This window comes from Oncorhynchus masou, chromosome 10 (assembly GCF_036934945.1).
Source record: "Oncorhynchus masou masou isolate Uvic2021 chromosome 10, UVic_Omas_1.1, whole genome shotgun sequence".
NCBI lineage: Eukaryota > Metazoa > Chordata > Actinopteri > Salmoniformes > Salmonidae > Oncorhynchus > Oncorhynchus masou.
The window spans coordinates 53,829,699-53,845,512 of record NC_088221.1 but is presented as its reverse complement, the minus strand read 5'-3'; the positions used below and the strand labels follow the sequence as shown (position 1 = coordinate 53,845,512).

The 15,814-nt window shown below is 42.6% G+C and overlaps 1 protein-coding gene across 1 annotated transcript in view; it reads left to right on the top strand.

The window, feature by feature from the left end:
- The window catches only part of ehhadh (enoyl-CoA, hydratase/3-hydroxyacyl CoA dehydrogenase), a 50,934-nt gene extending 49,252 nt beyond the window's left edge, over positions 1 to 1,682 (top strand). Inside the window, exon 9 of the mRNA XM_064977007.1 lies at positions 421 to 1,682. Within this exon, the coding sequence (XP_064833079.1) occupies positions 421 to 787 (367 nt within the window). The 3' untranslated portion in view covers positions 788 to 1,682. The remainder of the gene's footprint in view (positions 1 to 420) is intronic.
- Positions 1,683 to 15,814: the final 14,132 nt, after the last annotated feature.

The window sequence follows — 15,814 nt, the reverse complement described above, 5'->3', positions numbered from 1 at the left end:
ATATTTACATGTTAGTCATTTAACAGATGCTAGTCTCTGGAGAACATCATTTATATTTACATGTTAGTCATTTAACAGATGCTAGTCTCTGGAGAACATCATTTATATTTACATGTTAGTCATTTAACAGATGCTAGTCTCTCTGGAGAACAGCATTTATACTTACATGTTAGTCATTTAACAGGCACTGTTCTCCAGAGAGACTTACAGGAGCTATTAGGGTTAAGTGCCTTGCTCAAGGGCACATCAACATATTTTTTTCACCTAGTCAGCTCAGGGATTCGAATCAGCGACCTTTCGAGGACTGGCCGAACGATCTTAATATCTAGGCTCCCTGCCGAGTTGGTTGGTATGGATGGTTGGTTGGGTGGGTGGATTGTCCGTCAATCAGTCAATTAATCAATCAATTGATTGATACAGGGCGGAGCACGGCCTGGTGGCCCGGAGCATCGCCCCGGAGGAGATCCTAGAACGCTGTCTCTACGCTCTGATCAATGAAGGCTTCAACATCCTGCAGGATGCCATGGCCGCCGGACCGGAAGACATTGACGCCATCTATGTGTTTGGGTACGGCTGGCCCCGGCACCACGGGGGACCCATGTTCCATGCAGGCCAGGTGGGATTGGGCAGGATCCTGGAGAGGCTGCAGCACCACCACCACAACCACCCTGACGTGCCTCATCTGAAGCCCAGTACGCTGCTGCGGAGGCTGGTCGCAGTGGGAAGTCCTCCGGTCCAGAAGTGGAGAGAGTTCATCAACAAAGAAAGAGTACACAGTCAGCTCTGAGATGCCCCAGTCTCACCTGTCAATGCAGCCCTGGGATTTAATAATAAAGTCTCACATTAGAGATACGCCCAGGGATTTCTAGGGGGATTTCTAGGGTGATTTCTCAGGGGATTTCTAGGGTGATTTCTCAGGGGATTTCTAGGGTATCAGTGCCTTCCCCACCATCAGCATGTGTGCCAAGTATCTTAGGAAATGTGTACTAAATACATTTTCTGTAATACATTTTCTCATGCTTTCAAAATAATACCCTCCGACACATTTATGGAGGGTTGGTATAGTGTTTAATTGGGGTAAGTTGGCTTAATATTTGACTAGATTTAGCTGAACAGAGAATTGGGTATTTAGACAAGTCATACTCATAACTTAGTGTCAGTGGGGTTTAGCCTTCGGCTGTTGGCATTTCATTCACCCTCCTGTCAAAATGAATTAACCAGACATTAGAGAGGTCCTGATGCAGACTGAATCTGCAACCAGGCCTATGTCTCTTAGAGAACCAGCCTGATCGCTGGCTCAATTCAATCAAAACTCTTTGCTCTTTTTCCAATGGTCAAATGAACTCACAGACTGGTCTTAGGCTCTGTGTAAAAACCTACATCTACTACCAGGGCGACCCCACCCCCCAACAGGTATGCTTTCACTTTTCAGAATTAGAAGTGTGTGGGATGAATATTGTAAATAAAGACATTGCTATGGCTGGTTTGAATGAATACAAAACATAAGCCATTCCAAATGTAGACATACAGTGCATTCAGAAAGTATTCAGACCCCTTGACTTTTCACACATTTTGTAACGCCACAGCCTCATTCTAAAATGAATTAAATAAAAAATCTGACAAAGCAAAAATGGGTTTTTAGAAATGTTTGCAAATGTATTAATAAAAAACAAGTATTCAGACCCTTTGCTATGAGACTAAATGTATTCAATCGATTGGACATGATTTGGATAGGCGCACACCTGTCTATATAAAGGTCCCCCAGTGCAAAAACCAAGCCATGAGGTAGAAGGAATAGTCCAGAGATCCAAGGCAGGTGTCGAGGCACAGATATGGGGAAGGGTAGGAAAAAGGTTCTGCAGCATTGAAGGTCTCCAAGAACACAGTGGCCTCCATCGTTCCTAAATGGAACAAGTTTGGAACCACCAAGACTTCCTAGAGCTGGCAGCCCGGTCAAACTGAGCAATCAGGGAAGAAAGGGCTTTAGTCAGGGAGGTGACCAAGAACCTGATGGTCACTCTGACAGCTCCTTGATGAAAACCTGCTCCAGTGCTCCCAGGACCTCAGAGTGGGATAAAGGTTCACCTTCCAACAGGACAACGACCCTAAGCACACAGCCAAGACAACGCAGGAAAGTTTTCGGGACAAGTCTATGAATGTACTTTTTTATTTAGCTAGCCAAGTCATTTAAGAACAAATTCTTATTTACAATGACTACCTACCAAGCCCTAACCCGGACGACGCTGGGTCAATTGTGAGCCATCCTTGACTGGACCATCCAAAGCCCGAACTTGAACTCGATCGAACATCTCTGGAGAGACCTGAAAATAGCTGTGCAGCGACATTCCCCATCCAACCTGACAGAGCTGAGAGGATCTGCAGAGAAGAATGGGAAAATCTCCACAAATACAGGTGTGCCAAGTTTGTAACATCATACCCAAGAAGACTGGAGTCTGTAATCGCTTCAACAACGTACTGAGTAAAGGGTCTGAATACACGGTACAGAGAAAAGCCAGCACCCAAAATATAATCCGGGATGCTTTTAAAGTATAGAATGTTTACAAAGTAAAGAAGAAAAAATAGAATGTCCGAATGCTTAAGATGGAATATGATCTTAAACTTTTGAAGAGAGACGACAACTACAGGTTAAACGCAAATAAAGCTTCTACTACTTAATGTTAAATAGACCACCAAGTGCTAACAGTCATGATCTGGATAACACTTGTGAAATGAAGATAATGTGATTTAAACAGAGATATATATTTTCTGGGTGATTTAAATACTGACTGGCTTTCATCAAGAAAAAGCTTCAAACTGTAACCAGAGCCTGTAACCTGGTTCAGGTTATCAGTCAACCTACCTACTGTTTACAAACAGCACAGGAATGAGATTATCAACATGTATTGATCACATCTTTACTAATGCTGTAGACATCTGCTGTAAAGCATCATTCATATCCATGGGATGTAATGATCATAATATAGTAGCCATGTCGAGGAAAACCACCGTTCCAAAGGCTGGGCCTAATACAGTGTAGAAGAGGTCATGCAATGCGTTTTATAGTGATTTCCTATGTTGTTGATGTAAAGAATATTTGAATTTCTGCGGTGTGTAATGAGGAGCAACCAGACACTGCTGGTCTGTGGTGTGTAATGAGGAGCAACCAGACGCTGCTGGTCTGTGGTGTGTAATGAGGAGCAACCAGACGCTGCTGGTCTGTGGTGTGTAATGAGGAGCAACCAGACGCTGCTGGTCTGTGGAGTGTAATGAGGAGCAACCAGACGCTGCTGGTCTGTGGTGTGTAATGAGGAGCAACCAGACGGTGTGTAATGGGGAGCAACCAGCTGCTGGTCTGTGGTGTGTAATGAGGAGCAACCAGACACTGCTGGTCTGCGGGGTGTAATGAGGAGCAACCAGACACTGCTGGTCTGTGGTGTGTAATGAGGAGCAACCAGACGCTGCTGGTCCGTAATGAGGAGCAACCAGACGCTGCTGGTCCTTAATGAGGAGCAACCAGACGCTGCTGGTCTGTGGTGTGTAATGAGGAGCAACCAGACACTGCTGGTCTGTGGTGTGTAATGAGGAGCACACAGACACTGCTGGTCTGTGGTGTGTAATGAGGAGCAACCAGACACTGCTGGTCTGCGGTGTGTAATGAGGAGCAACCAGACACTGCTGGTCTGCGGTGTGTAATGAGGAGCAACCAGACACTGCTGGTCTGCGGTGTGTAATGAGGAGCAACCAGACACTGCATTTGACACATTTATGACATGAGTTATTCCAGTTACTAATTACCCATTCAGAAAATGACTGTAAAAGTGTTCAATCCCTGTGGGTTGATGAGGAATTGAAAAATGGTTGAGAGGGATGAGGCCTAATAAGTCTGACTGCACAGCCATTTGGCAAACGTACTGCAAGCTGAGAAATCATGTGACGAAACTGAATACAAAAGAACTACACTATGAAACAATGATACAAAATTGTAAAGAAAGATAGTAAAAAGCTCTGAAGCTTAAATTTAATTTAGGGGGAAAAGGCCAACACCGCTCCATTCATTGAATCAGATGGCTCATTCATCACACAATCAAAAGAGACTAATTGGTATACAGGTAGACCAGAGGGGCCCTGATTGGCTGATGAATGGCAACCCTGATTAGAAGCACCTGCTGCTCATCAGTTGTTCTTTAACAAATGCTATTTTGAAATAAAGAAAATTGTACCTACACACTGAAGAAGGCTGTAAAGCTGAAACGTCTGGGTATGCTATCCCTGATAACATAAATAATGGAATAATGAAGTAAGCTTTATGCAACAACTCTTTGTTGTCACAAAACCCCCTGAACTTTTACTTTGTTTTTTTCATTGGCACGATTAACAAACGAAGCCATGACATGCCAAATTATGAACCTACACATCCATGCATAACATGCCAAATTATGAACCTACACATCCATGCATGACATGCCAAATTATGAACCTACACATCCATGCATAACTAACCAAATTATGAACCTACACATCCATGCATAACTAACTAAATTATGAAAGACAAGTCGTTTTAAATTCCGTAAAGTGAGTTTTACTGTAGAAGAGGGGAAAAATGTATGTCTTTCATTAATGACAAGTCACCTGGGTCTGACATCTTGGATGGGAAATTACTGCGGATGATAGAGGACCATATTCCCACTCCGATTTGCCATATTTTCAATTTAAGCCTACTAGAGAGCGTGTGGCCCTCAGGCCTGGAGGAAAGTAAAGTCATTCCACTATCCAAGAATAGCCCCTTCACTGGCTCAAACAGCCGACCAATCAGCCTGTTACCAACCCTTTGTAAACCGCTGGAAACAATTGTGTTTGACCAATAACAATGTTATTTCACAGTAAACAAATTAACAACACATTTTCAGCACTCTTATAGGGAAGGACATTACACAAATGACTGTTGAGAGAAATTGATAAAAATATAGTGGGAGCTGTTTTGTTAGACTTCATTGTGACTTTTGACATTATAGATAAGAATCTGCTTCTGGAAAAACATGTATTATGGCTTTACCCCATAATGGCTATAATGGGGATAGAGAGTTACCTGCTATAATGGGGATAGAGAGTTACCTGCTATAATGGGGATAGAGAGTTACCTGCTATAATGGGGATAGAGAGTTACCTGCTATAATGGGATAGAGAGTTACCTGCTATAATGGGGATAGAGAGTTACCTGCTATAATGGGGATAAAGAGTTACCTGCTATAATGGGGATAGAGAGTTACCTGCTATAATGGGGATAGAGAGTTACCTGCTATAATGGGGATAGAGAGTTACCTGCTATAATGGGGATAGAGAGTTACCTGCTATAATGGGGATAGAGAGTTACCTGCTATAATGGGATAGAGAGTTACCTGCTATAATGGGGATAGAGAGTTACCTGCTATAATGGGGATAGAGAGTTACCTGCTATAATGGGGATAGAGAGTTACCTGCTATAATGGGGATATGGGGAGAGTTACCTGCTATAATGGGGATAGAGAGTTACCTGCTATAATGGGGATAGAGAGTTACCTGCTATAATGGGGATAGAGAGTTACCTGCTATAATGGGGATAGAGAGTTACCTGCTATAATGGGGATAGAGAGTTACCTGCTATAATGGGGATAGAGAGTTACCTGCTATAATGGGGATAGAGAGTTACCTGCTATAATGGGGATAGAGAGTTACCTGCTATAATGGGGATAGAGAGTTACCTGCTATAATGGGGATAGAGAGTTACCTGCTATAATGGGGATAGAGAGTTACCTGCTATAATGGGGATAATGGGGAGAGTTACCTGCTATAATGGGATAGAGAGTTACCTGCTATAATGGGGATAGAGAGTTACCTGCTATAATGGGGATAGAGAGTTACCTGCTATAATGGGGATAGAGAGTTACCTGCTATAATGGGGATAGAGAGTTACCTGCTATAATGGGGATAGAGAGTTACCTGCTATAATGGGGATAGAGAGTTACCTGCTATAATGGGGATAGAGAGTTACCTGCTATAATGGGGATAGAGAGTTACCTGCTATAATGGGGATAGAGAGTTACCTGCTATAATGGGATAGGGCTATAATGGGGATAGAGAGTTACCTGCTATAATGGGGATAGAGAGTTACCTGCTATAATGGGGATAGAGAGTTACCTGCTATAATGGGGATAGAGAGTTACCTGCTATAATGGGGATAGAGAGTTACCTGCTATAATGGGGATAATGGGGAGAGTTACCTGCTATAATGGGGATAGAGAGTTACCTGCTATAATGGGGATAGAGAGTTACCTGCTATAATGGGGATAGAGAGTTACCTGCTATAATGGGGATAGAGAGTTACCTGCTATAATGGGGATAGAGAGTTACCTGCTATAATGGGGATAGAGAGTTACCTGCTATAATGGGGATAGAGAGTTACCTGCTATAATGGGGATAGAGAGTTACCTGCTATAATGGGGATAGAGAGTTACCTGCTATAATGGGGATAGAGAGTTACCTGCTATAATGGGGATAGAGAGGATAATGGGGAGAGTTACCTGCTATAATGGGGATAGAGAGTTACCTGCTATAATGGGGATAGAGAGTTACCTGCTATAATGGGGATACCTGCTATAATGGGGAGTTACCTGCTATAATGGGGATAGAGAGTTACCTGCTATAATGGGGATAGAGAGTTACCTGCTATAATGGGGATAGAGAGTTACCTGCTATAATGGGGATAGAGAGTTACCTGCTATAATGGGGATAGAGAGTTACCTGCTATAATGGGGATAGAGAGTTACCTGCTATAATGGGGATAGAGAGTTACCTGCTATAATGGGATAGAGAGTTACCTGCTATAATGGGGATAGAGAGTTACCTGCTATAATGGGGATAGAGAGTTACCTGCTATAATGGGGATAGAGAGTTACCTGCTATAATGGGGATAGAGAGTTACCTGCTATAATGGGGATAGAGAGTTACCTGCTATAATGGGGATACCTGCTATAAGAGTTACCTGCTATAATGGGGATAGAGAGTTACCTGCTATAATGGGGATAGAGAGTTACCTGCTATAATGGGGATAGAGAGTTACCTGCTATAATGGGGATAGAGAGTTACCTGCTATAATGGGGATAGAGAGTTACCTGCTATAATGGGGATAGAGAGTTACCTGCTATAATGGGGATAGAGAGTTACCTGCTATAATGGGGATAGAGAGTTACCTGCTATAATGGGGATAGAGAGTTACCTGCTATAATGGGGATAGAGAGTTACCTGCTATAATGGGGATAGAGAGTTACCTGCTATAATGGGGATAGAGAGTTACCTGCTATAATGGGATGAGAGGCTATAATGGGGATAGAGAGTTACCTGCTATAATGGGGATAGAGAGTTACCTGCTATAATGGGGATAGAGAGTTACCTGCTATAATGGGGATAGAGAGTTACCTGCTATAATGGGGGGGATAGAGAGTTACCTGCTATAATGGGGATAGAGAGTTACCTGCTATAATGGGGATAGAGAGTTACCTGCTATAATGGGGATAGAGAGTTACCTGCTATAATGGGGATAGAGAGTTACCTGCTATAATGGGGATAGAGAGTTACCTGCTATAATGGGGATAGAGAGTTACCTGCTATAATGGGGATAGAGAGTTACCTGCTATAATGGGGATAGAGAGTTACCTGCTATAATGGGGATAGAGAGTTACCTGCTATAATATAATGGGGATAGAGAGTTACCTGCTATAATGGGGATAGAGAGTTACCTGCTATAATGGGGATAGAGAGTTACCTGCTATAATGGGGATAGAGAGTTACCTGCTATAATGGGGATAGAGAGTTACCTGCTATAATGGGGATAGAGAGTTACCTGCTATAATGGGGATAGAGAGTTACCTGCTATAATGGGGATAGAGAGTTACCTGCTATAATGGGGATAGAGAGTTACCTGCTATAATGGGGATAGAGAGTTACCTGCTATAATGGGGATAGAGAGTTACCTGCTATAATGGGGATAGAGAGTTACCTGCTATAATGGGGATAGAGAGTTACCTGCTATAATGGGGATAGAGAGTTACCTGCTATAATGGGGATAGAGAGTTACCTGCTATAATGGGGATAGAGAGTTACCTGCTATAAATGGGGATAGAGAGTTACCTGCTATAATGGGGATAGAGAGTTACCTGCTATAATGGGGATAGAGAGTTACCTGCTATAATGGGGATAGAGAGTTACCTGCTATAATGGGGATAGAGAGTTACCTGCTATAATGGGGATAGAGAGTTACCTGCTATAATGGGGATGGGGAAGAGAGTTACCTGCTATAATGGGGATAGAGAGTTACCTGCTATAATGGGGATAGAGAGTTACCTGCTATAATGGGGATAGAGAGTTACCTGCTATAATGGGGATAGAGAGTTACCTGCTATAATGGGGATAGAGAGTTACCTGCTATAATGGGGATAGAGAGTTACCTGCTATAATGGGGATAGAGAGTTACCTGCTATAATGGGGATAGAGAGTTACCTGCTATAATGGGGATAATAATGGGGATAGAGAGTTACCTGCTATAATGGGGATAGAGAGTTACCTGCTATAATGGGGATAGAGAGTTACCTGCTATAATGGGGATAGAGAGTTACCTGCTATAATGGGGATAGAGAGTTACCTGCTATAATGGGGATAGAGAGTTACCTGCTATAATGGGGATAGAGAGTTACCTGCTATAATGGGGATAGAGAGTTACCTGCTATAATGGGGATAGAGAGTTACCTGCTATAATGGGGATAGAGAGTTACCTGCTATAATGGGGATAGAGAGTTACCTGCTATAATGGGGATAGAGAGTTACCTGCTATAATGGGGATAGAGAGTTACCTGCTATAATGGGGATAGAGAGTTACCTGCTATAATGGGGATAGAGAGTTACCTGCTATAATGGGGATAGAGAGTTACCTGCTATAATGGGGATAGAGAGTTACCTGCTATAATGGGGATAGAGAGTTACCTGCTATAATGGGGATAGAGAGTTACCTGCTATAATGGGGATAGAGAGTTACCTGCTATAATGGGGATAGAGAGTTACCTGCTATAATGGGGATAGAGAGTTACCTGCTATAATGGGGATAGAGAGTTACCTGCTATAATGGGGATAGAGAGTTACCTGCTATAATGGGGATAGAGAGTTACCTGCTATAATGGGGATAGAGAGTTACCTGCTATAATGGGGATAGAGAGTTACCTGCTATAATGGGGATAGAGAGTTACCTGCTATAATGGGGATAGGGTTACCTGCTATAATGGGGATAGAGAGTTACCTGCTATAATGGGGATAGAGAGTTACCTGCTATAATGGGGATAGAGAGTTACCTGCTATAATGGGGATAGAGAGTTACCTGCTATAATGGGGATAGAGAGTTACCTGCTATAATGGGGATAGAGAGTTACCTGCTATAATGGGGATAGAGAGTTACCTGCTATAATGGGGATAGAGAGTTACCTGCTATAATGGGGATAGAGAGTTACCTGCTATAATGGGGATAGAGAGTTACCTGCTATAATGGGGATAATGGGGAGAGTTACCTGCTATAATGGGGATAGAGAGTTACCTGCTATAATGGGGATAGAGAGTTACCTGCTATAATGGGGATAGAGAGTTACCTGCTATAATGGGGATAGAGAGTTACCTGCTATAATGGGGATAGAGAGTTACCTGCTATAATGGGGATAGAGAGTTACCTGCTATAATGGGGATAGAGAGTTACCTGCTATAATGGGGATAGAGAGTTACCTGCTATAATGGGGATAGAGAGTTACCTGCTATAATGGGGATAGAGAGTTACCTGCTATAATGGGGATAGAGAGTTACCTGCTATAATGGGGATAGAGAGTTACCTGGGGCTATAATGGGGGGGATAATGGGGATAGAGAGTTACCTGCTATAATGGGGATAGAGAGTTACCTGCTATAATGGGGATAGAGAGTTACCTGCTATAATGGGGATAGAGAGTTACCTGCTATAATGGGGATAGAGAGTTACCTGCTATAATGGGGATAGAGAGTTACCTGCTATAATGGGATAGAGAGTTACCTGCTATAATGGGGATAGAGAGTTACCTGCTATAATGGGGATAGAGAGTTACCTGCTATAATGGGGATAGAGAGTTACCCTATAATGGGGATGTTACCTATAATGGGGATAGAGAGTTACCTGCTATAATGGGGATAGAGAGTTACCTGCTATAATGGGGATAGAGAGTTACCTATAATGGGGATGCTATAATGGGGATAGAGAGTTACCTGCTATAATGGGGATAGAGAGTTACCTGCTATAATGGGGATAGAGAGTTACCTGCTATAATGGGGATAGAGAGTTACCTGCTATAATGGGGATAGAGAGTTACCTGCTATAATGGGGATAGAGAGTTACCTGCTATAATGGGGATAGAGAGTTACCTGCTATAATGGGGATAGAGAGTTACCTGCTATAATGGGGATAGAGAGTTACCTGCTATAATGGGGATAGAGAGTTACCTGCTATAATGGGGATAGAGAGTTACCTGCTATAATGGGGATAGAGAGTTACCTGCTATAATGGGGATAGAGAGTTACCTGCTATAATGGGGATAGAGAGTTACCTGCTATAATGGGGATAGAGAGTTACCTGCTATAATGGGGATAGAGAGTTACCTGCTATAATGGGGATAGAGAGTTACCTGCTATAATGGGGATAGAGAGTTACCTGCTATAATGGGGATAGAGAGTTACCTGCTATAATGGGGATAGAGAGTTACCTGCTATAATGGGGATAGAGAGTTACCTGCTATAATGGGGATAGAGAGTTACCTGCTATAATGGGGATAGAGAGTTACCTGCTATAATGGGGATAGAGAGTTACCTGCTATAATGGGGATAGAGAGTTACCTGCTATAATGGGGATAGAGAGTTACCTGCTATAATGGGGATAGAGAGTTACCTGCTATAATGGGGATAGAGAGTTACCTGCTATAATGGGGATAGAGAGTTACCTGCTATAATGGGGATAGAGAGTTACCTGCTATAATGGGGATAGAGAGTTACCTGCTATAATGGGGGGGATAATGGGGAGAGTTACCTGCTATAATGGGGATAGAGAGTTACCTGCTATAATGGGGATAGAGAGTTACCTGCTATAATGGGGATAGAGAGTTACCTGCTATAATGGGGATAGAGAGTTACCTGCTATAATGGGGATAGAGAGTTACCTGCTATAATGGGGATAGAGAGTTACCTGCTATAATGGGGATAGAGAGTTACCTGCTATAATGGGGATAGAGAGTTACCTGCTATAATGGGGATAGAGAGTTACCTGCTATAATGGGGATAGCTATAATGGGGAGTTACCTGCTATAATGGGGATAGAGAGTTACCTGCTATAATGGGATAGAGAGTTACCTGCTATAATGGGGATAGAGAGTTACCTGCTATAATGGGGATAGAGAGTTACCTGCTATAATGGGGATAGAGAGTTACCTGCTATAATGGGGATAGAGAGTTACCTGCTATAATGGGGATAGAGAGTTACCTGCTATAATGGGGATAAAGAGTTACCTGCTATAATGGGGATAGAGAGTTACCTGCTATAATGGGGATAGAGAGTTACCTGCTATAATGGGGATAGAGAGTTACCTGCTATAATGGGGATAGAGAGTTACCTGCTATAATGGGGATAGAGAGTTACCTGCTATAATGGGGATAGAGAGTTACCTGCTATAATGGGGATAGAGAGTTACCTGCTATAATGGGGATAATAATGGGGATAGAGAGTTACCTGCTATAATGGGGATAGAGAGTTACCTGCTATAATGGGGATAGAGAGTTACCTGCTATAATGGGGATAGAGAGTTACCTGCTATAATGGGGATAGAGAGTTACCTGCTATAATGGGGATAGAGAGTTACCTGCTATAATGGGGATAGAGAGTTACCTGCTATAATGGGGATAGAGAGTTACCTGCTATAATGGGGATAGAGAGTTACCTGCTATAATGGGGATAAAGAGTTACCTGCTATAATGGGGATAGAGAGTTACCTGCTATAATGGGGATAGAGAGTTACCTGCTATAATGGGGATAGAGAGTTACCTGCTATAATGGGGATAGAGAGTTACCTGCTATAATGGGGATAGAGAGTTACCTGCTATAATGGGGATAGAGAGTTACCTGCTATAATGGGGATAGAGAGTTACCTGCTATAATGTTACCTGCTATAATGGGGATAGAGAGTTACCTGCTATAATGGGGATAGAGAGTTACCTGCTATAATGGGGATAGAGAGTTACCTGCTATAATGGGGATAGAGAGTTACCTGCTATAATGGGGATAGAGAGTTACCTGCTATAATGGGGATAGAGAGTTACCTGCTATAATGGGGATAGAGAGTTACCTGCTATAATGGGGATAGAGAGTTACCTGCTATAATGGGGATAGAGAGTTACCTGCTATAATGGGGATAGAGAGTTACCTGCTATAATGGGGATAGAGAGTTACCTGCTATAATGGGGATAGAGAGTTACCTGCTATAATGGGGATAGAGAGTTACCTGCTATAATGGGGATAGAGAGTTACCTGCTATAATGGGGATAGAGAGTTACCTGCTATAATGGGGATAAAGAGTTACCTGCTATAATGGGGATAGAGAGTTACCTGCTATAATGGGGATAGAGAGTTACCTGCTATAATGGGGATAGAGAGTTACCTGCTATAATGGGATAGAGAGTTACCTGCTATAATGGGGATAGAGAGTTACCTGCTATAATGGGGATAGAGAGTTACCTGCTATAATGGGGATAGAGAGTTACCTGCTATAATGGGGATAGAGAGTTACCTGCTATAATGGGGATAGAGAGTTACCTGCTATAATGGGGATAGAGAGTTACCTGCTATAATGGGGATAGAGAGTTACCTGCTATAATGGGGATAGAGAGTTACCTGCTATAATGGGGATAGAGAGTTACCTGCTATAATGGGGATAGAGTTACCTGCTATAATGGGGATAGAGAGTTACCTGCTATAATGGGGATAGAGAGTTACCTGCTATAATGGGATAGAGAGTTACCTGCTATAATGGGGATAGAGAGTTACCTGCTATAATGGGGATAGAGAGTTACCTGCTATAATGGGGATAGAGAGTTACCTGCTATAATGGGGATAGAGAGTTACCTGCTATAATGGGGATAGAGAGTTACCTGCTATAATGGGGATAGAGAGTTACCTGCTATAATGGGGATAGAGAGTTACCTGCTATAATGGGGATAGAGAGTTACCTGCTATAATGGGGATAGAGAGTTACCTGCTATAATGGGGATAGAGAGTTACCTGCTATAATGGGGATAGAGAGTTACCTGCTATAATGGGGATAGAGAGTTACCTGCTATAATGGGGATAGAGAGTTACCTGCTATAATGGGGATAGAGAGTTACCTGCTATAATGGGGATAGAGAGTTACCTGCTATAATGGGGATAGAGAGTTACCTGCTATAATGGGGATAGAGAGTTACCTGCTATAATGGGGATAGAGAGTTACCTGCTATAATGGGGATAGAGAGTTACCTGCTATAATGGGGATAGAGAGTTACCTGCTATAATGGGGATAGAGAGTTACCTGCTATAATGGGGATAGAGAGTTACCTGCTATAATGGGGATAGAGAGTTACCTGCTATAATGGGGATAGAGAGTTACCTGCTATAATGGGGATAGAGAGTTACCTGCTATAATGGGGATAGAGAGTTACCTGCTATAATGGGGATAGAGAGTTACCTGCTATAATGGGGATAAAGAGTTACCTGCTATAATGGGGATAGAGAGTTACCTGCTATAATGGGGATAGAGAGTTACCTGCTATAATGGGGATAGAGAGTTACCTGCTATAATGGGGATAGAGAGTTACCTGCTATAATGGGGATAGAGAGTTACCTGCTATAATGGGGATAGAGAGTTACCTGCTATAATGGGGATAGAGAGTTACCTGCTATAATGGGGATAGAGAGTTACCTGCTATAATGGGGATAGAGAGTTACCTGCTATAATGGGGATAGAGAGTTACCTGCTATAATGGGGATAGAGAGTTACCTGCTATAATGGGGATAAAGAGTTACCTGCTATAATGGGGATAAAGAGTTACCTGCTATAATGGGGATAGAGAGTTACCTGCTATAATGGGGATAGAGAGTTACCTGCTATAATGGGGATAGAGAGTTACCTGCTATAATGGGGATAAAGAGTTACCTGCTATAATGGGGATAGAGAGTTACCTGCTATAATGGGGATAGAGAGTTACCTGCTATAATGGGGATAGAGAGTTACCTGCTATAATGGGGATAGAGAGTTACCTGCTATAATGGGGATAGAGAGTTACCTGCTATAATGGGGATAGAGAGTTACCTGCTATAATGGGGATAGAGAGTTACCTGCTATAATGGGGATAGAGAGTTACCTGCTATAATGGGGATAAAGAGTTACCTGCTATAATGGGGATAGAGAGTTACCTGCTATAATGGGGATAGAGAGTTACCTGCTATAATGGGGATAGAGAGTTACCTGCTATAATGGGGATAAAGAGTTACCTGCTATAATGGGGATAGAGAGTTACCTGCTATAATGGGGATAGAGAGTTACCTGCTATAATGGGGATAGAGAGTTACCTGCTATAATGGGGATAGAGTTACCTGCTATAATGGGGATAGAGTTACCTGCTATAATGGGGATAGAGAGTTACCTGCTATAATGGGGATAGAGAGTTACCTGCTATAATGGGATAGAGAGTTACCTGCTATAATGGGATAGAGAGTTACCTGCTATAATGGGGATAGAGAGTTACCTGCTATAATGGGGATAGAGAGTTACCTGCTATAATGGGGATAGAGAGTTACCTGCTATAATGGGGATAGAGAGTTACCTGCTATAATGGGGATAGAGAGTTACCTGCTATAATGGGGATAAAGAGTTACCTGCTATAATGGGGATAAAGAGTTACCTGCTATAATGGGGATAGAGAGTTACCTGCTATAATGGGATAAAGAGTTACCTGCTATAATGGGGATAGAGAGTTACCTGCTATAATGGGGATAAAGAGTTATCCGTGTAACAGTGTGTTCTTTAATGGAAGCCTCTCCAACAACACTATCAACAAGGCAGGTCCTACAGGTCCTAGTTTCTACCTTCTTAACAGCACTATCAACAAGGCAGGTCCTACAGGCCCTAGTTTCTACCTTCTTAACAACACTATCAACAAGGCAGGTTCTACAGGCCCTAGTTTCTACCTTCTTCATAGCACTATCAACAAGGCAGGTCCTACAGGTCCTAGTTTCTACCTTCTTAACAGCACTATCAACAAGGCAGGTCCTACAGGTCCTAGTTTCTACCTTCTTAAGAACACTATCAACAAGGCAGGTCCTAGTTTCTACCTTCTTAACAACACTATCAACAAGGCAGGTCCTAGTTTCTACATTCTTAACAACACTATCAACAAGGCAGGTTCTACAGGCCCTAGTTTCTACCTTCTTACAACACTATCAACAAGGCAGGTCCTACAGGCCCTAGTTTCTACCTTCTTACAACACTATCAACAAGGCAGGTCCTACAGGCCCTAGTTTCTACCTTCTTAACAACACTATCAACAAGGCAGGTCCTACAGGCCCTAGTTTCTACCATCTTAACAACACTATCAACAAGGCAGGTTCTACAGGCCCTAGTTTCTACCTTCTTAACAACACTATCAACAAGGCAGGTCATACAGGCCCTAGTTTCTACCTTCTTAACAGCACTATCAAC